The sequence below is a fragment of the Mustela nivalis genome (assembly GCF_964662115.1).
Source record: "Mustela nivalis genome assembly, chromosome: 18".
NCBI lineage: Eukaryota > Metazoa > Chordata > Mammalia > Carnivora > Mustelidae > Mustela > Mustela nivalis.
Window position 1 is genome coordinate 26,276,453 of NC_139037.1, and position 27,130 is coordinate 26,303,582.

Consider the following 27,130-nt stretch of genomic DNA (forward strand, 5'->3'; position numbering starts at 1 on the left):
GGGCGGCCGGGCGGCCGGGGCCACGCAGTAGAGTCTCCGCCGGAGCCAAGACCAGCAGCCGCGCCTCCCTCGAGCTCCCTACCCGGAGCCCGGGACGCCACCGCCCCGCTGCCCCCGCCGGCCGCGCCGTGACGCGGGCATGAGCCTGGCCCGCCGCCCGCCGAGCAAGCGCCCCGAACCCGGGCCTTGGCGCCCAGGTAACTTGGGGGGCGAGGCGAGAAGGGGGCCTTAGGCCGAGCCCGAGCCCGCGAGACCCTCAGGCGACCCCAGCTTGGGAACTCTCCAAGCTCATGGGACCTACCTACTCTGTCGGCGGAGGGGCCCTCTGGGACCCGCCCCCAAAATCCCTCCCCTGGATCCCCCGGGCCCCTGAAACTCTCCCCGAGCTCCACCTACCCCAGCTCTCTTCTCCAGGGAAGCCCAGGTCAGGGCCTGCCCTCACCCTGCCCCACACTCGCCTTCGGAGAAGCCCAGGCTCCTGTGCTCGCTGCTCTGGGCCTGCCATCCCCAGGGGGCATATCCCAGCCCCCATCCTCCCCACTTTCCTGCTCCCCATGGGCTGCTGTCTCTCAGCCCCCCCAAACTCCAAGAGACTTCTCTACCCCAGCTGCCCACTGCCCACCCCCACCTGCAAATGGTTGCTATCCTCCAGCTTGAAGCTCATGGCCAGCTCTCCTCCTTTCCTTGAACCTTCCTCCCGTGGCTCTGGGGGACAGTCAGCCTTCTCCCCCAGAGTCCCCAAGGTCCTGCTTCCAGTGAAATGTTTTTTGTCACTGCAAAGTGGGATGAGCAGAGGCTGAGCACCTGGGTGATGTGGGCAGAGCAGGGCCTCTGAGCCGGCCAGCACCAAGCTGCGGGGGCCGGTTAGTTGCCGGGATACTTGCATGGAGCATGGGCTTTAGGGGTCTGCAAGTCAAGGGCAGTGAGAGGCCCCGCAGGCTCCAAGGCAGTCGTTAGAGGCTGGTCTTGTTTAATACAGATTCTTTTCTTGCCCCTTGCGGGAAACCTGGGTGGGTCTCAAGCACAGGCCATTTCTGCTCCTCTTCAGGGATGGGTTGTCAGGAGCTGTGCCCCCTCCCACCCAGTTGCTTGCCTCTCTGTGCTTGGGCGCTGGTTACTTTTAGCTCTCCCTTCCTGGGCAGGGCACAACCCTGACCAAGGTGGGGCAGCCTGGCCAGGCCTGGACACAGTGTCAGCAGTATTCTGTCCCCCGAGGCAGCTTTGAACTGAACTGGGTCCGGGGTCTGGCTGTTTTTCCAGGAACAACAGCTTGCTGGCCTTGGCAGTCAGCCCTCTGAAAGCCCTGGGACCCAGCAAAGTGGGAGCCCATAGCTGCTGACACGCCTCTGGAAGTTGAGCTGGGTCCTGCCAGGTGGATATGGTTGATGGTGGGAGGAAGGATGAGAAGGACAAATGCTGGAGAGAATTAGCTTTCAGGCCCCAGTTACTGAGCACCTTCTCTGCACTAGGCACCAGTCTGTGCCCTGGGATGGAGCTACGTATAACTAGACTGACAAGGCACTGATGTTCTAGAGTGTTCTAGGAGACTGAGAACAGCCAAGTAGGAAAGGAATAAATAGATGAAGGAACAAGACAATTCTGTAGTGATGTGTGTGATGGAAGACAGTGAAACTGGATAGAGACTGACTGGCAGGCTTCTTTGGCCAGGTTGGTCAGGGAAGCCCTCTCGGAGGAGGTGACATTTGAGCTGAGACCTGAATGAGGCGGTGGAATGAACCTTGGACCGTCTGAGGGAACAGTGTTGTAGGTGTGGAACAGCAACTGTGGGGTTCCCGCCTGGGGAGGATTTAGGCATCTTGAGGAACAGATAGAAGGAGGCCATGCACATGAGCAGCAAGGAGATGTGGCCAGAGGGGTGGGCGAGGGACCAGGAGAGAGCAGAGCGGTGGTGTGTGCCCCGTAGCATCACTTTCCCAACCTAAGGGCCCAGGACACCATGGCTGTTCCGATGTTCCCTCCTCCCTCTGTTCCTCTCTGTCCAGGTCTGTCTTTGCCACCCACCTTGGGTAAGACCTGTATTGTTTGAGTTGGTGGTTCCCCATGAGGGGTTTGCAGGGGTGGAGGCAGAGGGTGGGAGGGGAGAATCCTCTCCTGGCTCCTGCTGACAAACATACCAGGGCAGAGGGGACCTGAGTACAGGTGATGCGAGATGTCCCTGGTGCCAGAGAGAATCCTGCGATAGGATCTTTGCCAGGGGGCGAGACAGCTAGATGACAGCTTGTCCAGGTAGGGCTGTCCCTGAAGCCCTGATAAGATCCTATCTGGTATGGGGCGGGGAGGCCCAGCCAGGCAGGCAGCCGCTCCTACTCAGCCATTGGCTGCCACCAGCAGCAAGTAGCGTCTGTTCTGGAGCCAAAGCCTCCAGGCAGAATCCAGGTGCAGGGAGGGAGTGCTTAGAGCTGGCTGTCCTAGGGGGGCAGGTGGGCAGGGGGCGCCCTGTCCCGCAGCTCTGCTGGGCACCAGGGAGTCTCCCTGCCCTTGCCCCCCAGGACACCTGCCCTTCCTGGGGAGACCTGGGGAAAGGGGCCTTGGAGTTTGGCTCTTTCTGGACAGGAGCCCTTGGTGGCCCGGCTCAGGGTGGGTCCTGTCTCTCGTTGAGTGGCCATGTTGATGCCAAGCTGGGTAGGGGGAATGGGGTGGCCCTGCTCCCCTCCTGCAGGACTGAGGGGGCTGCTGGGTACTCTGCTTAGCTTTTCTGGATGTTGAGAGTGGAGCTTCCAGGTTTGAGACCTCAGGCCTTGAATGAGTGGGGCATTCTTCCCAGCTGCGGGCCGGCTCGTGAGAGGCAGAGCAGATAGTACCACTCATCAGTGATGGGGAAAGTGGCCTCAGCCTTGTTCCTGGCCTTCCCAGCAACAGTGCTACACTCCTTGATTCCCCCGTGGACAGGGCACAGGCTCTGCGGGCACCCCCTCTCCAGCTTCACGCAGTGCAGTCCCTCAGGGGGATGTGTGTGTGCTGGGTTCTGATCCCACTGCCTGTCAGATTTGTGGGTCCACCTGTTGGCCTTTCCCCGCTCCCCTTTGCTCTACCACCACGGGTCCCGGGCTGGGTCTTGGTCTTGCAAACTCCACTAGGGACTGAGTGCGGCCAGGTGAGCTGCCAAGCCTTTTGCCACCCAGGCTTCCTGTGGAATTTTGCTCTTTTGCTGGTTTATTTCTGCGGGGCTGACTCTAGGGCTTGGGGAATGGGCCTGTGCTTGGACAGACACAGCAGTGGTGCTCCTGAGAGTGTGGCATCACAGTCACCTGGGCAGGTAGCCGGTTGGTGGAGCCCTGACAAGAGGCCTGCGTCAGGCAGGTGGAAGGTTTGGTTTTGGCGGTTTCACAGCATTCGAAATAAAAATAGCCTTAGTTTTTAAGGCAGAAGCTCTGGGTCCCAAGTGGGCAGACAGGTGCCCATGGATTTATTTCCTCTTTTAAAGTAGGTGGATTTATTCTTATTTTTTTACTGATGGGGAAACTGCGGCACAGAGAAGCAAAGTGGGTGCCCAGAGCTTCCAGGCCATTAGATTCACATTCCTGACTGTGCCACTCCCCAGATGGCCTTGAGTGGACTCAGAGGCCTTGTGGCCAGTGGCCAGCCTGCTGTCATCTTGGAGAGGAATTGTAGGGAGCTGGTCCTGGTCATGGGGGCAAGGCAGCCCCACGGGAAGGCAGTAGCAGAGAAGCTGGGAAAACTTACCAGTCCCTGCTGGCCAGAGCCCAGGTGTGGCAGGGCTGTTTGGGATCAGTGCTGGGGAGGGGACCCTAGGCAAGCAGAGCCCTTGGGTGTCCCATCTGGGAGGGTCCTGGGCCCCAGAAGGCTGGGATAGAGGGAGTGAGTAGGCAGAGAGGCAGCTGAGGGTGTGCGGAGGAGGCTGTCAGGTGCAAATAGGCTAGGGGAGCAATCGCCTCTCCGCCCCTCCCCTTGTTTGTGTGTGCCCACTGGGGTAGGCCCATCTGTTCCTTGTTAGGGACTCCACAGACAGTCCTCCCAGAGAGTAATTAATGCCGCGTTGCTGGCAGATCCAGCAGCACGCCAGCCCCAGGGCTTCATCCTGGTAGCACAGATGCCCAGCTGACCCCAGAAATGCTGCTCCGTTCCCACCTAGCAATCCTGGAGACACGGTGTGTGGGGAGGTGGTGGTGGGGGAGGCACGGTGCCGGCCAGGCCCTGCTGCTGTGTCTGGGTGGCAGAGAGGGTTTCGGTGCTGGTAGGCAGCCAGAGATGGCCACAGGACCTTCTCACCACCCTGGGCCTGCCTTCATCCATCGCCTGCTCTGAAACTTTTCATTCATTGTTGGCTGCGCCCTAGACTTGCGGTGTGACCTTAGCCATGCTGCTTCTCCTTTCTGGGGAATTTTCTTTTCCCCATCTGTAGAATGGGTGGTGTGTTGGGCTGCGTCATTACTGAGACAGCCCTGCCTCCCCTTGTCTGAGTCCCAGCTAAGTGTTTATCTGCCCACTTCTGAGCGGCCCTGCTGGCATCCCGGTCCCGCCACCACCCCCCACCACTCCGTGTTGACTTCCCCTTGGTGCTCCTCCTGGCTCTCTGGCTGTGTCCTCAGCCCCAGAGGCAGTCCCCAGAGCCAGATGACTGCCGGTTCTCTCTGTAATTAACCCCTGCCCATGCCCAGAATGAGGGGCGCTGCATTCCCTGTGCCCTGCGCAGACCAGCCGGTTTTCCTAGCACAGGGCCGGGCGGAGGTGACTGCCTCCACAGTGGCCACCTCCAGCCGGCCCAGCACATTCCTCAGGCTTATCTGGGGGCCCGCCCCGCCGGACTCTGCCCTCCCACCCAGGAAGCAGCACCCAGCGGAGCTGCTGAAGAGTTCCAGGGGCCGGGAGGAGAGCCTGAGTGGGCTTGATTCGCAGCCTGCCTGGGGCTGGAGAGAAGCAGGTATAGAGTGGGGTGGGGCAGAGGGGCTTCGGGGAGGGGGTCTGCTGAGCCTGACCAAGCAAATTGTCCTGAAGGAACCCCAGGGAGTGTGGGGTTCACTTGATCCCAGACTCTGTGCCATCTCCTGGGAACCCCTGCCTCCCCTCTCTTGGAAGGCTCTCCTGTGAGGTTCCTGAGCATAGGAGGGGGCCAGGCCCTGGGCCCCTCAACCAGAGTCCACTCCAGAGTTGTAACGGGAGATGGGACAGGACTGCAGCTCCCAGGCCACCTCCCTCTGTCCCCAGCTCCACAGCGGGAGCCAGTGCCAGTCCTCCCAGGAAGGGGTTAACCGCCAGTCCCAGCCGTGAGGGAGGGGACTGGGCTGGACCATTTTCCTCGCTGCTTGCCTCCACCTCGGTTTTCCTGAATGGTTCTGCCGTCCCAGGGTGGGGAGGGAAGGGAAGGAAGGAGGGCGGGGAGAGGGAGGGAGGGAGGAGTGTGGGAAGAGGAAGGAAAAAGGAGCGAGACAGCCAGGGGAAGAGAAAGATGTCACTGTCTAATCTCCCTGTCATTTTCATTTCCAGCAGGCGCCGGGCAGAGGAGCTGCTAGAACAATGCTGAGGCGGGCGAGGTGAGGAGCGGCCGGCGCGGCCCCCCCGACGGAGCGTCGGGAACAGGTGATCGGAGGAGCCGGAACCCCCGGCCACCTGGGCAGCCCTCCCCGCGCCCGCCCGGCGCCCCGGAGCCCCAGGTCGGGGGGGCAGCCATGGCGACCAATTTCAACGACATCGTCAAGCAAGGCTACGTGAAGATGAAGAGCAGGAAGCTGGGGGTGAGCGGCGGGTCGGGGGGGGGGGGCTGGCCGGAGTCCGGGGGGCGGGGTGGGGGGCGGGGGTGCCCGCGGGGCCGGCGTCGCGCACTTGTGGTCTCGAGGCTTCTGGCCGGCGGCCGCCCCGCATGTGCCGCCCGCGCCCCTGCCCCAGCCGGCCTGGCCGGCGTCCCAGCAGCCGGGTCAGCGGTGGCCGCCGACGGGCAGGCGGCTCCCCGGCCATTGTTGAAGTTGCGGCTCGGCCGGCGGCGGCGGGAGCGGCGGGAGCTGCGGTGCCGCGTCGGAGCCCGAGACCCACCTCGTACTTCCCCTGGCCGCCCGCGGGCCGCCGCCGCCGCCTCGCTTCCCCGCCTCTCCCCTCCCCTCTCCTGGCCTCTTTTCTTTTAAGTCCCTCGTCTCCCCCAGCTGCCCGGGGCTTTCTGTGTGCGGGCCCTTGTGCATTTATCTTAGTTATTGCTTTCACTGTTAAAAAGAAGTGTTTCCAGCGGAGAGTGGTCGGCGGTGGGGCAGGGCAAGGGTGGGAGGGCGCAGAGGTTGGGAAGCTGGTATTTATGTGGTTTATGAATGGGAACTGAGGGCAGGATGGCCTGTGGCTCTGGGACAGGCTGCTTTTCTCCGAGTTGTTGGCGGTGACTCCTTGCTCACTTGCGGGGTGCTTGGCCCGGAGCTGGGGGCTCAAAGGGTCTGTGGGGATGAGGCCTCAGACACACCTTACCGTGATCCTGGTGTGGATGGCCTCCCCCCCTCCTCCCCAGAGGGCCTGAGGAGGGCCTCCTGGGACCAACATAATAATCTTGGTGAGGTTATCCTAGAACTGCCTCTATTCCCCTGCTGACCCTCCCCCACCTCCAATGAGGGGTCCTGGTAGCCGCACCCTCCCCAGTAGGAAGGTAACCTCTTGAAAGCCGTGGCCCAAGTCTTTCTTCCCGGTCTCCTGTCTCTTTCTTCCTCCCCTCCCCCATTGCCCCAGTGGGGGTGGGGTGGGATCAGACTGCTCAAGGCTTCCTTGGCTCAGCCTGAGTGGGGTGGAGGAGGAATAGGGCTCTGATAGGGCTTCCCTGCCTGGATCGCAGACGGAACAGGACTAGCCTTGTAGAGGGATGGTTCTTGCCTTGTAGAGGGATGGTTCTTGCTGGTCCTCCCCTCCTGTGGCCTTAGGCAGGGGGTGGCAATGGGGTGTGTTCTGTCCTGGCTGAGTGCAATGGCTGAGCTGGGGGCCTGTCAGGAAGCTTAGGTGGATTTGAATTTGTATCCCAGCCTGGGTTCCAGCCCAGAAGATGGGGCCCTGATGGGCATCACCTGCCTTGCTGTTGTGCTGAGAGAGGGATGGAGCCCATTTGGAGCACAGAACAAGGAGAGAAGCTGAAAGCTGAGGTGGGGGACCAAGGGAATAGGGGCCCAGCTTCTAGGATGGGTCTTCCTTCCTGTGGACCCAGGGGCCACCTGGGCCACGGCCCTGTATAGGTAGAGCTTACCAGAAAGGGATGCCCCTTGAGGCAGCCACTTGGGCTCAGTATCAGACCTGTTCCAGGAGACCTGGGAACCAAGTGGCCTACAGGTGGGCAGCCAGAGGAGGGGCTGGGAGCCTGGGTGTGGCTGGCAAGGCCGAGTTTGGGTCTCCCTCTATCTGGGGGGATTCAGCTTCCCCCCGCAGGCCTGATGTGAGGGGCTCAGCCCCCTAGCCATTCTTGTCCCAGGGTGGCTCTTGTCTCAGCTCCCAAAGGTGAGCTGGGAGGGGCGGAAAGAACCGGCGAGCAGACCCCGCCAGGGCCTTCCTCTGGCAGAGCTGTGGTAGAGTGTTTCTGGTTCTGAAGTGCTGATCAAAGACCAGGAGAAGTGGGGAAGGAGGGCTCTTGAGCATAGTGGCTCCCTGGGGCTGTGCATGCGTGTGTGTGTGTGTGTGTGTGTGTGTGTGTAACCAAGCAACCAGGGTGCTCAGGCCCCTGGGCCTTCTGCCCCAACACTGCAGGCTGCACAGAGCCCAAGCTGGCATATCTGGGTGGGCTGCCTTCGTTCACTCCTCCATCCATTCATTCATGAGCTCCTCGTATGGTCACTCACTTGTTCAGCAGAGCTGTGCTAGCAAGGTTGCCAGGATGGGAGGGAAGAGTGTGAGACTAGAATACAGCCTCTGTCCTAAAGGAGCTTCCCAGCAGAGAGCTGAGGCTGCTGCGGTTTTGGTGGACAGGCCAGGGCGGGAGCCAGGGCCACGGGTACGGGGACAGAGATGCCTCCTATAGTCCCAGATAGGAGCCATTAATGGCCTGGTTCTAAGTGGCTTCTTGGCATGGGGGCCGCCTAGGCCCACCAGGCCTGGGGTCCTGCCTGTCCAGGACCTGGTGTACGCGTGGCAGAGCAGAGCATGGAGGGGCTGTGGGATTGGGGCTGTGGCCCCCTTGCTTCCTCCACTCTGCTCTGGCAGCCCTCAGGCTCCCTACAGTTTGCCAGTGGGAGAGTGAACCAGAGATTCCTTGCTAGTGGGCTCTGCCAGGCTTCTGGAGAGCTTGCTGGTGGTGGGTGCATCCCAGCCAGACTCTGGGCTGGAAGAGCGCCTGGGATGGAGGGGGCCAGGAAGGAAGAGCCAGCAGCCTGGGCAGGTGGCTAGGCCAACCCTTATGGGGTTTGACAAGCAGTTTGCCCCGTAGCCTGGAGTGTGGTCAGCATCCTGCACCCTGTTCCTTATGTGTCTGGAGTAGTGTGTAAAGCTACAGGAAATGTAGGTGGCTTTAGGCACAGGGTCATTGGCAGTGGTTGGACAGGAGGGAAACTTGCCTGGAGAGGCACCGTGCTCTGGGATAACCCCAGGTTCTAGACTCTGCCCCTTTATCTGTGAGAGCCTCTGGTGTCCCAGCTGGAACAGGGAACGAATCCTTGGCCCCCCACACTCCAGGGCCTCAGAACAAAGAAGGGGCAGGCAGAGATTCAAGGGGCAGGTATGATGCCCATCCAGAGCCCTCCGCTGGCTCCGAGAACAAGGGCTGGGGCGATGTGCAGGCCATAAGCCCCAGCAAGGGTCTATCCCTGCCCCTAGGACACTCCTCCATCGTGGCTGGCACAGACGAGCCCTAGACAGAATGTTTATTTCATGGGCTCTGAGTATCAGCTCTGGGCCTAGCCAGCCTTTTTAAGAGAACGGTCCCACCATTGTATCAGCTGGGACTGTGTATGGCGAGTGCAAGCTGCTGACCACACTCCACACTTAACTTTTTGGTGCCTCAGCTGCCCCTTCTGTGAAGGGCAGATGATAAACCAACCTCAAGAGGGACCTGAGGTTAACTGTGAGGAGCACTAAGAAGTACAAATCAGAAGCATTCAGTATGTGGTGGCTGTTTATATTAAGCTTAGAGCCAAACGCACAGTACATGGTGATTCAGAGCACCATTTGGGGAACAGCCTTTCAGAGCCAGTGAAGAAACAAACCCCTATTTTCTCAATTTGGGGAGGGGGCGTCAATGCCAGTGGTGTTCGCCTTCCCCAGGTTTTCCTCTGGGTGGGTCTCTGGGGAAGGCTGTGTAGCACTGCCCCCTGTGGTAGGCAAGGGTAATTTCAGGGTCATGTTGGGTGGGAGCGGTCCCGGGAGCCCTGATCCCCTTACCATCTCGCCACCTCGCAGATCTACCGGAGGTGCTGGCTGGTGTTCCGGAAATCCTCTAGCAAGGGGCCCCAGCGGCTGGAGAAGTATCCCGATGAGAAGTCCGTGTGCCTCCGAGGCTGCCCCAAGGTTAGGGGTCTTGGGCCCTAACTGGCCCAGGCTGTAAGCAGTGATGATTTGCAGAGTCCTGAGGTCTGGGAGCACCCTCCTGGGGGTGGCATAACTTGGGGGGCAGGGATGTAGTGGGAGGCGCGCCAGCCTGGCTTAGTCCCTTGTGGATGCTGTCCCAGGTGACCGAGATCAGCAACGTCAAGTGTGTCACAAGGCTCCCCAAGGAGACCAAGAGGCAGGCGGTGGCCATCATATTCACTGACGACTCGGCACGTACCTTCACCTGCGACTCAGGTGAGGAGCTGGGGCTGAAGGCTTCCATCCATCCATCCTGCCCCGGGCCAGTCATGGTCCAGTGGTCCAGCGGGGAGGAGGCAGAGCAGGACCAGCCCCAGCTTGGTATGATGTGTGGGGGTGAAAGTAGGGGAGGAAGCAGGTCCCCAGGACAAGGCGAAACAGGCCAAATCCACTGGCCTTGTCCTCCCTGCCCTGCACAGCGGGACACTTCAGGCTGAGGCAGATAGGGTGGGCTGCTGGGGGACCCTGGGCTGGCATGAGGTACCACTTTCTCTAGAGCTGGAGGCAGAGGAATGGTACAAGACGCTGTCTGTGGAGTGTCTGGGTTCACGACTCAACGACATCAGTCTGGGAGAGCCAGACCTCCTGGCCCCAGGAGTGCAGTGTGAGCAGACAGGTGAGGCCTGGTGCTGGCAGGTGGCCGGGAGGAGAGGGGGAGGGAGAGTCCTCCCGTAGGGAGGCTCCAGGCCTGCTCCTCTCCCACTCCAGACCGCTTCAACGTCTTCCTCTTGCCCTGCCCCAACCTGGATGTGTATGGCGAGTGCAAGCTGCAGATCACCCACGAGAACATCTACCTCTGGGACATACACAACCCCCGCGTGAAGCTTGTCTCGTGGCCCCTCTGCTCACTGCGTCGCTATGGCCGGGATGCCACACGCTTTACCTTTGAGGCTGGCCGGTAGGACACACTCGCCTCCCCCTACCCTGACCCACTGTGGTGTGTTGTTGGCTGCCATTCACTCTGTCACACATGGTGCTGGGAGCTTTAGTTCTTTATCAGCATAGAAAACCAGAAGGGAACCTAAGATTCCCATTTTACAGCTGACGACATTGAGGCTCACGCCAGCCAGGTCAAGTGCAGCTGTTTACCAAAAGTCAAACTGTTTGTGCTCAAGTCAGAGCTGGTGCTGGTGCTTAGAGGTGTGGACCAAGGCTTTGTTTCTTCACTGTCAAATAGGGGATCATAAAAGTACCCACTCTATAGAATGATGGTGAGGATTGGGTAACCTAGAATTTGAACTCTGGAGCCAGCGGGCCCAGACTTACATTGTGCGTGATCCTCTGTATAACCTGGCTTCGGTTACCGACCTTCTTGTGTGCCTGTTTACTCATCTGCAAAATGGTTTGAGAAAACTTGGAATAGAGGAAACTGTGCCGGTACACAGACCAGAGGGTGAGAGAGAAGGCTGAGTGGGAGGAGTCTTATAAAGCACTGAGCTCCTCTGGGACCCAGAAACCACCAGGCAGGTTGGGGCTGTGTAGACAGCCCCACCTGCTCCCCAGAGGGCACGGGATGCAGCCATCGGGTGGTGCCGGAGCGCCTGGCCAAACATGTGTGTAACCCAGTCCCCACTACCTCGCCCTCTGTGCCTCTCGTGTGCCTAGGATGTGCGATGCTGGGGAAGGGCTGTACACCTTTCAGACCCAGGAAGGGGAACAGATCTACCAAAGGGTCCACAGTGCCACCCTGGCCATTGCTGAGCAACACAAGCGTGTCCTGCTAGAGATGGAGAAGAATGTGCGGGTGAGGCTCCGGGAGTCAGCCAGTCTGGGGTGCCGGTGAGGCTGGAGGGTGGGCATCTAGGAGGGAGCCACGGCCCCCAGAGCTAATGGGAGGGACCCGCCCTTCTCCACCCCACAGCTGCTGAACAAGGGCACGGAACACTACTCGTACCCCTGCACGCCCACCACCATGCTGCCCCGCAGCGCCTACTGGCACCACATCACAGGCTCCCAGAATATCGCTGAGGCCTCTAGTTATGCCGGTGAGTCCCTGTGGGGCCCCCTGCTCCCTGGCCACCAGGATCTGCGGAAGATGGGGGCCCGCTGACCTGCACCCAAAGGCCTGAGCCTGCCTCTGTATCCACAGGTGAGGGGTATGGGGCAGCCCAGGCCAGCTCAGAAACAGACCTCCTCAACCGATTCATCCTGCTAAAGCCAAAGCCCAGCCAGGGGGACAGCAGCGAGGCCAAGACCCCAGCCCAGTGACGGCAGGGCTGGTGCATGGCAAGGACTGCTGTGGGCCCTGTGGTAGGGCCGCCTGCAGCCTACTGAGGACAGCCTTGGGGGGCTGCTGGCCAAGAGCCTGGAAAAACGGAGCAAGTGGTCCTTTCCCTCCTCCCACGGGTGAGGCTGGACCAAGGCACAGGGCTGGCCACACCAACAGAGCATGTGCAAGGGGCTGGAGCTACTGTGGGACTATATACTATTAATGATTTTAATATATATGGCTTATGACATATTCTATATTAATGAGATTCCCCCCCCCCCTACACATTTTTTAATCCCATGACCAGGTCCCAGTCAGGCTGTTTTTGAACATGAGGGCAGCTGTTCCTGTCCTCTGTGGGACAGCCCTCCTTTTCCCCCCACTGCCCGGACATGCTGGAGCTGCCGGGGCCTGAGGTGGTAGCCAGCTCTCCCCAGGCAGCCCAGCGGCTACAATGGCAGGTGGCTCTCCCTTCCTCTGGGCCTGGAACAGCAAAGGAAGGATCTGAGCTTCTATGGTGCCACTTGGCAGCCTTGCACTTGGGAGTTTTAAACAGAGATGACATCTGGTTGATACCTCACGTGAAAATCTGGTTTTAAAATGTAGTTTTTGCCAAGACTCCTTCCTGCTTAGTATGCTCAGAAGATACCCCAGGGCCAGGGGTGCTGGTTCCCTCAGCCAGGCAGAGGGTGGCCAGTGCCAAGCTCTTCCCTGCCTGAGGGCTGGCCGGGGAAGGCAGGACTGCTGTGGGGAGCACCCCTGCTGCCCCCTCTCACTGACCGAGGGCAGGCGAGGGCCCAGCAGAGGGAGCCCCTCTGCCCAGTTTGGCCACCCTCTGGTCAGCCTAAAGCACTCAGAAACGGAGCCCTTCCCACTTCCTCTTCCCCACATGGTGCTGAGGCTCCCTGCTGAAATGCAATTAAAGCAATTGATTTTCTAGTGCTGGTATTTATTGACTACCTTGCAGAAGGGCTATCTTTATACTCCCATCAAACCTTTGGTTGCGTGTGTGGGTTTTTGTTTTGTTTTTTAATACTTTTGGGTTCTGATTTGTGGGAACAGACCCTGTTGTAAATAACCACTATTCAAGTTGTGGCAGGACGATCCAGCCAGAGGCCCCTCCTGGAGAGCCCTGGATCTGGGGAGGGGGCCACAGCCAGCTCGGCTCCAAACCTGACCCAGGGAATGACCACCCAAAGGCCTGGGAGAGGGAGGCAGGGCCAGGCTGGCTCAAGTTAGTGGCACGATGACGCATGAAGGAGATTATGTTGTGCTCTTTATTGCCAAAAATAAAAACTTTTAAAAAAGACAACTCCTGTTAATAAATATCCCTTCCTTTCTGTAGCAGGTCTCCAGTTTTCTCCTGGCTTCTCCTTCTAGATGGCCTAATTAATTGCCTTGGGGGTGATTCTACCTCTAGGGCTAAGGGGTCAAGGCCAGACCTCCCTTAAGGCCCTTGCTCCCCAGCCTGTGAACTTAAATAATCAGGCCCCTGGCAGTGAATGCAGACACACAGGGTTCATCTGGGGAGGGGGACAGCCACAGTCTTAACACCATTTACTAAGGGTTCTCAAGTCTGGGCCACTCGGGGGTTTGAGTGAAATGCCTGTAGGCTGGCTTGGGTCGGGAGCTGGACCGATAGCTCCAGCACTCAGTCCTGACACCAGACGCCCAAGGTACAATGGTGAGAGCTTTTAGAAAGGGGCTGAAGACCTGAAATGACCAGAAGAGGTGAGTCTTACCCTGCAGTTCTCACCCTACCCAGGTATGTCAGGAAACTGGCTGAAGGGGTGATCTGGGGGTGCTGCTGGCAATCAGGGGGCAGGGCCAGGATGCTAATGTCTAGTAAAAACCTGTCTGGACTCAGATACCAGTGGCACCCCGGGGCCATCTGTCTGCAATGGAGCAAAGCTGGGAGGGGACCCCTCCCCCTTTAGCTACTTTCCTACAGTTACTGATGGCTTGCCAAGAAGCCTAAGCAACAGCTGGCCACCCCAGAGGCTACAGGTATCTCTGGAGAGACTGGAGAGCCAGCTGCCGGTCTAGAACCCCTCATGCTGGAACAGGTGAGCTGCCACTAGTTTATGGTCAGAACATCACTCTGGATCTCGTGGCTTAACTGGGTCTGTAAGTCACTCAGCTTTTTCTTCAATCCAGAGAGGGCTGAGAGGACAATGGTTTCAGGACGCAGAGAGCCACAGGACTCCACATTGTAGTAAAACCTAAGAGGAAGAGTCGGGTTAAGAGCCCTCCATGAGGCAGGTCGGCTAGCCCAAGCTTCAGCCCTGGATCATGCTCTCTCCCTTCTGGGTCCTGACTCCCTTTCAGCCTAGAACGTGGCTTTGGCCCAGAGCTGAATTCCAGCCTCTTCCTAACAGCAGTCCTACACACTAGAGGACTTCAGGAAGGCCAAGCCGCCTCAAAAAGCTTGCTGTTCACCATCAGAAGACTGGTCCCTTTCTCGCTCTGGGCTGCTCCCTTCTCTGGGGACTGAGTCAGTAGCAGCAGAGTCAGAGTGGCTAACTGGAGGGCTCCTCCGTCCCCCAATGACGAGGGGAGGATAGTCTGCCCTGGGACGTGCACGCGGCACGGGCTCTGCAGTTCTCCATCCTGCCTCCGCTCCCGGGCACCGGGATGTCTCCCCAGCTCAGGGCCTGCACCAAAACCCTATGTTCTTCCACGCTTCACTTTCAGGTGCCAGACGAGGGTCTTACCTCTCTGGCTTGCCATTGGGGTCGTAGGGAGCCTGGGACTCATCTTCATCCAGCTCGGAGTACTCACTCTTCGGCCTGAGACCAAACACAGGTCAGCAGGGGCAGCTACTGATGCCACCTGCTGTGAGGCCGCCCCCCCCCCCCCTCGGAGCCAGGTCCACACCAAACCCCTGTAAAGGCCTGCCCTCCCTCCCAACGAGAACTTACCACTCCTCAGGCTTGGGGTACACCGTGTGCCGCAGGGCATTGTCAGGATCATATTCAAAAGCCACCCCTGCAGTAGGGTTCCACTTGGCATGCTCCTTGCCAAAGCCCTTTTTGGCATAGGCTCGAAGTCTTAGCTCCTGGCCTTTCCTCAGCTTGACAATGAGGATGTCTGCGGGGAGAGGTGTAAGTCAGCCAAGGGCCAGCAGACACACGGTCCCCTGAGTTTTGACCTGGAATGTCACTGGAAAAACCACAGAATCTGGAAAAATAGCTCAAGGTCAGTTGACAAGGAGACCAATCACTGTAAGAGGCTGTGTCAGGTCCCTGTCTCCGACTGGCCTGCAAAATGATAGATCAGTAGACATTCGCATGCGCCTTCCAGCCCCTTACCATCCTGTTCCACGTAGTCATTGGGGTCATTATCTCGGTTCCGAGAGGTCACCTAAAGGGAGCCCAAACAGAGACGGGGTTAGCGGCTCATCTTCCCAATTACCACTTCCAGCAACAATGTTCGAGCATCTGCCACACCAGGCCAGGAGGCCTAGGAATGGCGGGGGGAGGGGGGAAAGAAGTGCCTCCTAGGGCTAGATTGGCACTGGGGCTGGACTCTGATCCCCATCTCCAGGCACGGGGACAACTTTCTCAGTCAAAAAGGTACCAAGGCCTTTAAAAGGGTGCTTGGGGGACGCAGGACCCCAACAGTGCTACTGTCCACACTAGCTAGTATCCAGAATTATTAGTACTTTTCAGACTCCAGACTGAGAAGAAAGCAGAGGGTAACACCAGGGAAATCGCATCTTGTTAATACCACCCGAGTCTGGCCCACTTGGAGCTCAGAGGAGGAGGATAAGGAGGATGTGGTAAGACACTAACTGGAATGACCCGGGGGCTGTTGGAGATGAGGTCTCGAGATGTGACGTGACGAGTTTGGTCTTCATTGCACCGCACGTCGAGGGTGAACTCCACTGAGCACTCGGGGCAGAACTCCTCACACGTGCAGTCCTGAGGGAGGAAGAGAAGCTGGAAGGGGTCCATGGAGAGATGGGGAATCCTGAGCTCCCCATTTCTCATACCTGGTTCCTTCCCTTTCTCCATCTATAAAACGGCCAGCCATGGGTGAGCCGTGTCCATCTGGTGCACATTCTCAGGGGCTGCTCAATGCAGGCGCTTCCCAGTTTAGAGACAACCTATGCCCACTGATGCCCACGTTCTCCTTCGCGGAGTGCTAACAGCCCACCCTGGCCCCTGGGGTGCTCTTCTACAGAGAATCAAGGCGCTGAGGGAACGATGCTTTCATGCTTCATAGGGCTTCCCCTAAACTAAGTGGACTGACTTGGGCAGGTCACCAAAGTTTAAAATAAAATGATCCAGGGCACAACACAAAAAAGTACATTTCAAGTTCTAAACTACTTACCTTTTCTTAAAAACAAAATCTCTCCCTTATGGAAAATTTCAGATTCAAAAGAACAGAGCGAGTATGAAAGGCTATGACCATGTAACCATCACTGGTTTCAATAATTATCCACAGTTCTTTAAGCAACTGATGCTGGAAACAACCCATTCCCCTCGTAGGGACCACCACCTACAGTGTAACTTCAGGCAAGAAGAGTTACTGGAATGTAACTAAGCCAACTGTTCTCCCCCTCAAACCAGCAGGAAACTTTAACCTGCTTCTGATGTTTTTGAGATGAGAAGGAAGAACAAGGGGCCACACCTGGATAGTCTGCAGTCATACACAGGTGAGGCAGGAAGGCAAACTACAGCTTTAGCAGAAATATGAAATGGAGGGGGTACCTGGCTGGCTCAGTCCTTGGAGCATGCGACTTTCGATTTTGGGGTCACGAGTTCAAGACCCACATTTGGTAAAAAAATTTTTAAAAAAAATTTTTTTTTTAATTTTAAAAAAAATTAAAAAAAAAAAAAAGGGAAGACCCATTAATATGCTGTCTGCAAGAAACTCATTTCAGAAACAAAGACACCCCTAGATTTAGAGTAAGGGGCTGAAAAACCATCTACCATGCTAATGGACATTGGGAAAAAGCTGGGGTGGCAATCCTTAACACAAATTAGATTTTTTTTTTTTTAATTTTGTTTATTTATTTGAAAGACGGAGATCACAAGTAGGCAGAGAGGCAGGCAGAGAGAGAGAGAGAGGGAAGCAGGCTTCCTGCGGAGCAGGGAGCCCGATGCGGGGCTCGATCCCAGGACCCTGAGATCATGACCCGAGCCAAAGGCAGCAGCCCAAACCACTGAGCCACCCAGGCGCCCCAACACAAATTAGATTTTAAACCAAAGACTAGTAAGAGATGAAGAAGGACACTATATCATACTTATTCTTAAAGGTCTATCCAACAAGATATAACAATTGTAAATATTTTTGCCCTTAACATGGGAGCAGCCAATTATATAAGCCAATTAATAACAAAATCAAAGAAATCCATCAACAATTATACAATAGTAGGAGACTTTTAACAACCCCCTCATTGAAACGGCCAGATCATCCAAGCAAAAGATCAACAAGGAAATAAGGGCTTTATTTTATTTTATTTTTTTTTTTAAGATTTTATTTATCTATTTGACAGAGAGAAATCACAAGTAGATGGAGAGGCAGACAGAAAGAGAGAGAGAGGGAAGCAGGCCCCCCGCTGAGCAGAGAGCCCCTATGCGGGACTCGATCCCAGGACCCTGAGATCATGACCTGAGCCGAAGGCAGCGGCGTAACCCACTGAGCCACCCAGGCGCGCCGAAATAAGGGCTTTAAATGACACACTGCACCAGACAGACCTCACATATATTCAGAACATTCCATCCAAAAGCAACAGAATACAAATTCTCTCATGTACATGGAACATTTTCCAGAATAGATCATATCCTGGGTCACAAATCACATCTCAACCAATACCATAAGACTAGGATCATTCCCTGCATATTTTCAGACCACAATGCTTTGAAACTTGAACTCCATCACAAGCAGAAAATTGGAAAAAACTCAGATACATGGAGGCTAAAGAGCATCCTGCTAAAGAATAAATGGGTCAACCAGGAAATTAAGAATTAAAATAATTCATGGAAACAAATGAAAATGAAAACACAACTGTTCCAAATCTGTGGGACACAGCAAAGGCAGTCCTGACAGGAAAGTATATAGTGTTAGAAGCCTTTCTCAAGAAACGAAAAAGGTCTCAAGTACACAACCTAACCCTACACCTAAAGTAGCTAGAGAATGAACAGCAAATAAAGCCCAAACCCAATAGGAGAAGAGAAATAATAAAGATCAGAGCAGATATCAATAAAATAGAAACCAAAAGAACAGAACAGATCAGCGAAACCAGCAGCTGGTTCTTTGAAAGCAATAATAAGACTGATAAACCCCTGGCCAGACTCATCAAAAAGAAAAGAGAAAGGACTCAAAAAAATAAAATCATGAATGGAGGAGGAGAGATCACAACCAATACCAAAGAAATACAAATAATTATAAGGACATATTTTGAGCAACTATATCCCAGCAAATTAGACAATCTGGAAGAAATGAATGCATTCCTGGAGATATATAAACTACCAAAACCAAACCAGAAAGAAACAGAAAACCTGATCAGACCCATAACCAGTAAGGATATTGAAGCAGTCATCAAAAATCTCCCAAGAAACAAGAGGCCAGGGCCAGACGGCTCCCAAGGGGAATTCTACCAAACATTTAAAGAAGAATTAATTTCTATTCTCCTGAAACTGTTCCAAAAAAATAGAAATGGAAGGAAAACATCCAAACTCATTTTATGAGGTCAGCATTACCTGGATTCCAAAATCAAAGAGCCCACCAAAAAGGAGAATCACAGAGAACCCGATGAACACGGATGCAAAAATTCTCACCAACCTAGTAGCTAATAGAATCCAACAGTAAGTTTTTTTTTTTCTTTTTTTTTTAAAGAGAGAGCACAAGTAGGCAGAGAGGCAGGTAGAGATAGAGGGGGAAGCAGGCTCCCCGCTAAGCAGAGAGCCCGATGTGGGGCTCGATCCCAGGACCCTGAGATCATGACCCGAGCTGAAGGCAGAGGCTTTTTTTTTTTTTAAGATTTTATTTATTCATTTGACAGAGATCACAAGTAGGCAGAGAGTCAGGCAGAGAAAAGTGACAGGGAAGCAGGCTACCTGCTGAGAGGTCCTACCAGGACCCTGAGATCATGACCTGAGCCGAAGGCAGCGGCTTAACCCACTGAGCCACCCAGGTGCCCCCCAACAGCAAGTTTAAAAGGATTATTGACCACAACCAAGTGGGATTTATTCCTGGGCTGCAAAGTTGGTTCAACATCCACAAATCAATGTGATACAATACATTAATAAAAGAAAGGACAAAAACCACATGATACTCTCTATAGATGCAGAAAAAGCATGTGACAAAGTACAGCATCTTTTCTCAATTAAAACTCTTCACAGTGTAGGGATAGAGGGTACATACCTCAATATCATCAAAGCCGTCTATGAAAAATCCACAGCGAGTATCATTCTCAATGGGGAAGAACTGAGAGCTTTTCCCCTAAGGTCAGGAAAATAGCAGGGATGTCCACTATCACCACTGCTGTTCAACACAAAGTATTAGAAGTCCTAGCCTCAGCTTTCAGACACTAAAAAGAAAGAAAAGTCATCCGAATTGGCAAAGAAGAATTCAAACTCTCACTCTTCGGAGATATGACACTTTATGTGGAAAACCCAAAAGACTCCACCCCCAAACTGCTAGGACTCATACAGGAATTCAGTAAAGTGTCAGGATATAAAATCCATGCACAGAAATCAGTTGTATTTCTACCAACAAGAAGACAGAAGAAAGAGAAATTAAGGCATCGATCCCTCTTACAATTGCACCCAAAACCCTAGGAATAAACCTAACCAAAGAGGCAAAGAATCTGTACTCAGAAAACTGTAGAACACTCATGAAAGAACTGAGGAAGACACAAAGAAATGGAAAAACGTTCCATGTTCATGGAATGAAAGAACAAATACTGTGAAAAGGTCTATGCTACCTAGAGCAATCTACACATTTAATGCAATCCCTATCAACATACCAACAACCTTTTCCACAGAAATGGAACAAATAATCCTAAAATTTGTATGGAACCAGAAAAGACCCCAAATACCCAGAGGAACGTTGAAAAAGAAAACCAAAGTTGGCAGCATCACAATTCCAGACTTCAAGCTCTATTACAAAGCTATAATCATCAAGACAGTATGGTAGAAGCATAAGAACAGACAAACAAATCAATGGAACAGATTAGAGAGCCCAGAAACGGACCCTCAACTCTATGGTCAACTCATCTTCGACAAAGCAGGAAAGAACGTCCAATGGAAAAAAGACAGTCTCTTCAACAAATGGTGTTGGGAAAATTGGACAACCACATGCAGAAGAATGAAACTGGACCATTTCCTTACACCATACATAAAAACAGGCTTAAAATGGATGAAAGACCTCAATGTGAGACACGAGTCCATCAAAATCCTTGAGAAGAACACAGGCAGCAATTTCTTTGAGCTTAGCCACAGCAACTTCTTCCTAGACACATCGCCAAAGACAAGGGAAGGAAGCAAAAAAGAACTACTGGGATTTCATCAAGATAAAAACCTTCTGCACAGCAAAGGACACTTTTTTGTGGACAAAAAGTGTTCCTTTTGTGGACAAAAAGTCAACAAAACCAAAAGACAACCGAAATGGGAAAATGGGAAAAGACATTTGCAAATGACATAGCAGATAAAGGGCTAGTATCCAAAATCTATAAAGAATTTATCAAACTCAACACCCAAACAAATAATCCAGTCAAGAAATGGGCAAAAACCACGGACATTTCTGCAAAGACGACATCCAAATGGCCAAAAGACATGTGAAAAAGTGCTCAATATCACTCGGCATCAGGGAAATACAAATCAAAACCACAGTGACATACCACCTCACAACATTCAGAACAGCTAAAATTAACAAGTAAGGCAATGAAAGATGTCGGCAAGGATGCGGAGAAAGGGGAACCCTCGTACACTGTTGGTGGCAACGCAAGCTGGTGCAGCCACTCTGGAAAACAGTATGGAGGTTCCTCTAAAAGTTGAAAACAGAGCTACCCTATGACCCAGCAATCGCACTACTGGGTATTTACCCCAAAGATAAAAAATGTAATTTGGAGGGGCACCTGCACCCCAATGTTTACAGCAACAATGTCCACAAGAGCTAAACTATAGCAAGTACCCAGATGTCCACTGACAGATGAATGGATAAAGATATGGTGTATATATATATATATATACACGTACATACACAACGGAATATTCTGCAGCCATCAAAAAAAAAAAAAGGAATCTTGTCATTTTTAACGATGTGGATGGAAATTATGTTAAGTGAAATAAATCAATCACAGAAAGACAATTATCATATGATCTCACTCATATGTGGAATTTGAGAAATAAGGCAAAGGATTATAGGGAAAGAGAGGGAAAAAAATGAAACAAGATGAAACTAGAGGGGGAGACAGATCCTAAGAGACTCTCAGGAAACAAACTGAGGGTTGCTGGAGTGGAGGGGGATGGGTGGGATAGGTGGCTGGGTGATGGACATTGGGGAGGATAGGTTCTACATTGAGTGCTGTACCCCTGAAACAAATAATACATTATATGTTAATAAAAAACAAAACCCCAAAACTGTTAAAAATATGAAATGGAAAAAATCAAAATGTCACGGAAATTAAAAATATGAAAAGGTAGACAACCTCAACAAAATATATGTATGACAAAAGGGGAGGAATCTGAGATTAACAGACTAAAAGGTTAACCACCAAATGCATGCATGAATTTTGGATGAATGACCGACCACAAACAAAAAAATCAAGAAAGCCCATGTGGGAAACAACTAGGAAAATCTGGATAAGGACTGTGCACAAGTATAACAAATTATTGCTAATACTCTAGGCATCACAGTGTGGATGTGTGGGAAAATATCCTTACTCTAAGGACAAGCATACTAAAGTAGTAAGGGGAGAAGTGTCATGGGATCTGCAACTTTCAAATGGTTTAGCAAAAAAATGGGTAGGAAAAATAAAGCTAATATAGCAAAATATTAACAATTGGCAGCTAAAGGTGAAAAAATAAATAGTTGTTTATTACTGGAGATTTTTAACTTTTCTGTAGATTTTGAGAAAAAGCCAAAAAAAGGGTAGAGGAATCCATACCATCTTTGTTCAGTCAACACTAGAAAAAAATGTAATGGATGGAATTGCTAGGTCCTGGGGCATGCATATCTTTACCCAAGACATTGCCAAACTGCTCTTCAACAGGTTGTAAAACTATCCTCATCAATATCTGTGAGGTTTCTTTCTATTTTTCTTAAAAAAAATTTTTTTTTTAATTTATTGACAGAGAGAGACAGAGAAAGAGAGGGAACAGAAGGAGGGAGATTGGGAGAAGAAGAAACAGACTTCCCAGGGAGCAGGGAGCCCAATGTGGGCCTCAATCCCGGGACCCTGGGATCATGACCTGAGCTTCTGAAGGCAGACAATCAACTGAGCCACCCAAGTGCCCCTGATGTTTCATTTCTCACAAACAAAAACCTGGAGATGTGAAGCAAATAGTGCCAAAATGTTAGACTATGAAAAGTTATTTGACAGGAGCAAGAGTTCTCGTCAGATGAGCTCCATAGTTCTGTGTTCTTAAACTTCTCTTTAAAAAAACAGGGGCGCCTGGGTGGCTCAGTGGGTTAAAGCCTCTGCTTTCAGCTCAGGTCATGATCCCAGGGTCCTGGGATTGAGCACCGGGATCGAGCCCCGCATCAGGCTCTCTGCTCAGCAGGGAGCCTGCTTTCCTTCCTCTCTCTCTGCCTGCCTCTCTGCGTACTCGTGATCTCTGTCTGTCAAATAAATTAAAAAAAAAAAAAAAAAAAGAATTAAAAAAACAGATTTATAAGGTATCAAATTAGCTACCACAAAATGATGTGCCCCTGGGAATATTAGAGAATGGGCTGATTCAGGATCACCCAAAGCCACCAAGAGGGAAGCCTCAAGCTGTTACCTAACACAGCCCTGGAGAAAGGACGCAGGGAACCTAATCCTGTCCGGCTCCTGCCCAGTACAAAGCCTGTTAACGTATCATCAGAGAACAAACACAACCCTCGAGGAAGGGGCCATGTTTAACGAGCATCATCTAGGGGAGAGGCACAGACACCAGCCTTCCAGTCCCTCAGGTCTTAATGTGGGGAACAGTTCTCACTCCCTTTGTTCTCACCCTCATGGCTCCCTAGCCCCCCAACCCTCCGCTGACTTCCTTTAGCTTCCCAGGCTCCTGTCACTGGGAAGACAAACCCTGGAAAGCAGAGTCTGAACATATCAGAGTCTGAAAAGGCAGTCCCCACCGTTCAGTATAAAGGGGTATTCTGGAGTGTACTCGGTCTTGTGTGGCTGGCTGGAGAGACTCCCCAGTGCCCTGGAGCCCCACCAATCTATGTCTGCTTGGGGACCCATGTCCACTTAGGGTCTGGGCAACAACCCCAGTCTTTGTAACAGCTAGAAGTAAGAGATCGGGACAATGCCTCTAAGAGCTCAACTCCCCCACGCCCTGCCCCTCGCCCCGCTTCACCCAATCACACAGCATACCCGGGAGTACTGCAACTTGTCCACAATGTCGTCACTAGTGAGGGGGATTAGTCCTGGAAGAAACAAAGAAGCGCTTTAAAGAAGTCCAAACCAAGAGAGAAGGAGAACCTAGAAAGACCCCTGGGAGTGAGGAGGCTTCCTCCTCTGATACCAATCACAGTCCCCTCCCTTTCGCCTTCTAAAACTCACACTATGGGGCGCCTGGGTGGCTCAGTAGGTTAAGACTCTGCCTTTGGCTCAGGTCATGATCTCAGGGTCCTGGGAATGAGCCCCGCATCAGGATCTCTGCTCAGCGGGGAGCCTGCTCTTCCCCCACCCCACCTGCCTCTCTGCCTACTTGTGATCTCTCTCTGTCAAATAAATACATAAAACCTTTAAAAAAAAAAAAAAGGAAATAATATTAAAAAAAAAAAAATCTGGTACTCACCAAGTCTGTGAGCAATGAACTCATCATGAAGGACTGAGGAATTGGCATCAATCTGAACCCAGTCAATGGCTAAAAAATAAAGAAAACAGACATACAGTTTAGCCACCAAATTCACTTAAAGACTTACAGCAGTGGTTCAAGATTTAAGAAACACCTGATGCTTACTAAATCGCAGAAGCGTAGGCCAGGCTGCCAAAGGCTGATTCTGCAGCTCAAGTGGGGACCAGGGATCTGCATTTTAACAAGAACCACATGCAACACCCTCCCCTCTTCCCTACTCAGGCAGATTTAATGCAGGGGAGGCCCTTTCCCACACAAAATACTGACTTAGAAAATATCCATGGGAGTGGGAACATGTTTTTCTGAACTGAGGATCTCTGTGAGAAGCATCTACGTCTGCTATTCATGTCAACACCAAATCCAAGAACAAATCCAAGAAAATCCAAGATTTTCCCTTTGAGGGAAAATCTCAAAGACAGGGAAAATCTCAAAGACAGACTTATGGCCCATATCTCATTTTATGATGCAATGACCAGATCACCCAACTGTAACACTTTATTGTCACTCAACCGACTAATGTTTAGAGAATTCCTTTAATGGGCACAGTACACTAAGTATCAAACCGAATTCTTTTTTTTTTTTTTTAACGATTTTATTTATTTATTTGACAGACAAAGATCACAAGTAGGCAGAGAGGCAGGAGGCAAAGAGAGGGGGAAGCAGGCTCCCAGCCGAGCAGAGAGCCCGATGTGGGACTCAATCCCAGGACCCTGAGACCATGACCCGAGCTGAATGCAGAGGCTTTAACCCACTGAGCCACCCAGGTGCCCCAAACCGAATCCTTACCAGCAATGACTAAAAGAAGGGTAAGAATTGTACTGTCACACACACTTGACTTAAGCACATACTCATTCATTCATTCACAAATAAACACCTGCATTCAGACAAATTCATAAATCAAATGGCCAAACACCAAAGGGCATGGACACTAGGAATGGAAGAAGTCAGAAGAGGACCAGCCAGTTAGGTCCCAATCTGCTTTGTCCTATGCTTTCTACTGCTTCCCCAACCCAAGCCAAAGGACCATGAGCCAAGCATTTCTGACTCTGCCTCCTTACTCCCTCCAAGCCCCTCCCCCAATCTCACATACCCTGACGCTCTCCCTTGCAGGTAAAATCCTCTGAGCCTCCTATAAAGCTTTGCTTGACCTCCAAGATACAGACACCAACACTCCCTCCCTACAAGCTCCTCCCTCACAAAACTGTCCAGACTAAAGACACTTGTCATATATACAGATATTTTTTAAAGATTTTTTTGAGAGAGACATGGAATGAATGTGGAAGGGGCAGAAGGAGATTCCACGCTGAGCAGAATCTGATGAAAGACTTGATCTCACAACCATAAGTTCATGACCTGAGCCAAAATCAAGAGAGGGGGGCGGGGGGCGCACCTGGGTGGCTCAGTGGGTTAAGCCTCTGCCTTCGGCTCAGGTCATGATCTCAGGGTCCTGGGATTGAGCCCCGCATCAGGCTCACTGCTCCTCGGGAAACCTGCTTCTCCCTCTCCCTGCCTGCTGCACCCCTGCTTGTGTGCTCTGTCAAATAAACAAAATCTTAAAAAACAAACAAACAAAGATCGACTCCCTTATTTTACTCATGATGAAACTGAGGCACAGAAACATGAAGTGATTAGGGAGGGGGAGGACCAGCACTCTAAGCTCTAAGTGAAGAAGTGACTGGACATGTGTAGCGGTGGAGACTAGTGTTCTCTTGTTCACCAATCATTCGGCCTGCTTACTTCCTTAGGCGTGCAGCAGATAGGAATTACATTTCTTTTTCCAACCCAAACTCTGAGCGGACACTCAGAAAGTATAACATACTTATAAATGTGAAAAACACCTGCGGCAGGGTGGCTGGAAGCACAGCACATCCTCCTTCCTCTGGGCACAGCAACAGCCCTGTGTTTCTACTTCTGAACTACTTACTGATCCACGTCTATCCCGCAGTACTATTATCTGTGGATTCGCCTTTGTCCTGTAACTGCACTGTGCGTTCCATGAGGGCAAGAACCCTGCACTATTTGGCTCTGCATTCCCAGTTCCTAGCACACTGCCTGGCACTTACATGTTCCGTGAGTGCAGCTGAAGGAACGGGCTCGTAAAAGGAACTTAACTGGGCACTAAACACAAGGCATTTAGTAGAAATTCCCTCACTTAATCCTTGCCATCACTCTGTAAGTACTACCAATGTCCCAACGTTACGGAGAAAACCACAGCAATGTAAGAGTGGGCCCTAGTGTCCCTCAGCCAAGGTTACAACACTGCTGTCTTCTCAGAGCCCCTCCCAGCTACCCGCCCCCACAACCAAGCGCTAGGAGCAGGAACCCCAAGATGTGCGGAGGGATCTGGCCACCACAGGTGGGTTTTACTTACCTATTATGGGCACCTCGGCGATGAAGACCCTTCGTATAGAGTTGGCTACCCTGAGGGATGAAAACCAAGCGGCATGAAGGCGCCGCATCTTGGACGCCGATGCCCCGCGCCCACGGTTCCCAAAGCGTAAGCCCCACTACGGGGCCCCAGCTCAGAAAGGACCCGACCCGCCCGGCCCGGGCTCCAGCCCCGCGCGTCCCACAGCCGCCGGCCTCTTTCCTCAGGGGTCTTACGCCAGGTCCGTGTTCTCGATGATGAACTTGACATTCTCATCGGTGAGCTCCGTGATCCGCACGGTGGGCTGGTTGGCATACGGCATCGTGCCTCACGACTCACGAACTCCCGGGTTTCACCTGCGCTGCGCCACGGCCTCCGCCGCCGCCGGAAGTGGGTCAGCGCGGGCCGCGCCGTTTCCGCCGACTAGCGCTCACATCGCCACCTGCCGCCCGGAGGCCGCCGCTTCAGAACCCACGGTTTACACTTACACCTGCTTTTTAAGCGCACCAGGTTCAACCCGGGGGTGGGGCGAAGGGGGCGGGGAGGGGGCAGTGGGAATTGGCAAAACCTGTGCACGCCCTCGACTCAACAATAACATTTATAGTAATTCGTATTACGAAAACGGCTGCAGTTGTAAGCAAAGATACACGTGCGGGGACGTTCCCTGCAGCACTGTAACAAAGGTAACAAAACTACTTGTCTATTGACAGAAAGCAGGTTAAATATAGGAAACATATTACCATCCCTTTAAGAAAATGAAGTAAGAAACGCCTGGGTGGCTCAGTTGGTTAAGCAGCTGCCTTCGGCTCAGGTCGTGATCCCGGTGTCCTGGGATCGAGTCCCACATCGGGCTCCTTGCTCCGCAGGGAGCCTGCTTCTCCCTCTGACTCTGCCTGCCACTCTGTCTGCCTGTGCTCGCTCTCGCTCTCTCTGACAAATAAAATCTTTAAAAAAAAAAAAAATGAAGTAAATCTACACACTTACGGATGAACATAAGTATGCTTCAGCAAAGTCTGGCTCACGCCCTCCTGAAACTTC

The 27,130-nt window shown here is 52.8% G+C and overlaps 2 protein-coding genes across 3 annotated transcripts; one reads left to right on the forward strand and one right to left on the reverse strand.

The window, feature by feature from the left end:
- On the forward strand, positions 1 to 13,013 carry DOK4 (docking protein 4). 2 transcript variants are annotated; one of them, XM_082712476.1, is made up of 10 exons: positions 1 to 197; positions 4,806 to 4,903; positions 5,467 to 5,714; positions 9,325 to 9,432; positions 9,594 to 9,708; positions 9,989 to 10,108; positions 10,201 to 10,390; positions 11,098 to 11,236; positions 11,354 to 11,477; positions 11,582 to 13,013. In XM_082712476.1, exons 3-10 carry the CDS (start codon positions 5,649 to 5,651, stop codon positions 11,698 to 11,700), a joined length of 981 nt encoding a protein of 326 aa, XP_082568602.1. In that variant the 5' UTR covers positions 1 to 197; positions 4,806 to 4,903; positions 5,467 to 5,648; the 3' UTR covers positions 11,701 to 13,013. The 2 variants fall into 2 exon arrangements, with proteins under 2 accessions (XP_082568602.1, XP_082568603.1); XM_082712477.1 differs by lacking the exon at positions 4,806 to 4,903.
- POLR2C (RNA polymerase II subunit C) lies at positions 12,961 to 26,496 on the reverse strand. Its single transcript, XM_082712479.1, has 9 exons — positions 26,329 to 26,496; positions 26,096 to 26,145; positions 23,665 to 23,733; positions 23,238 to 23,290; positions 15,496 to 15,624; positions 15,013 to 15,064; positions 14,623 to 14,791; positions 14,416 to 14,490; positions 12,961 to 13,923 (listed from the first exon to the last, which is right to left on the reverse strand). The coding sequence occupies exons 1-9, from the start codon at positions 26,412 to 26,414 to the stop codon at positions 13,779 to 13,781; spliced, it is 828 nt and encodes a 275-aa protein (XP_082568605.1). The 5' UTR covers positions 26,415 to 26,496; the 3' UTR covers positions 12,961 to 13,778.
- Positions 26,497 to 27,130: the final 634 nt, after the last annotated feature.

Coding starts and splice junctions, on each gene's coding strand:
- DOK4 (XM_082712476.1), top strand. CDS start 5,649: ATGGCGACCAATTTCAACGACATCGTCAAGCAAGGCTACGTGAAGATG. Junction 9,709..9,988: donor TACCTTCACCTGCGACTCAG/GTGAGGAGCTGG, acceptor CACTTTCTCTAG/AGCTGGAGGCAGAGGAATGG. Junction 11,478..11,581: donor TGAGGCCTCTAGTTATGCCG/GTGAGTCCCTGT, acceptor CTGTATCCACAG/GTGAGGGGTATGGGGCAGCC.
- POLR2C (XM_082712479.1), bottom strand. CDS start 26,414: ATGCCGTATGCCAACCAGCCCACCGTGCGGATCACGGAGCTCACCGAT. Junction 26,146..26,328: donor ATCGAGAACACGGACCTGGC/GTAAGACCCCTG, acceptor TTCATCCCTCAG/GGTAGCCAACTCTATACGAA. Junction 14,792..15,012: donor TGACTACGTGGAACAGGATG/GTAAGGGGCTGG, acceptor CTCTCCCCGCAG/ACATCCTCATTGTCAAGCTG.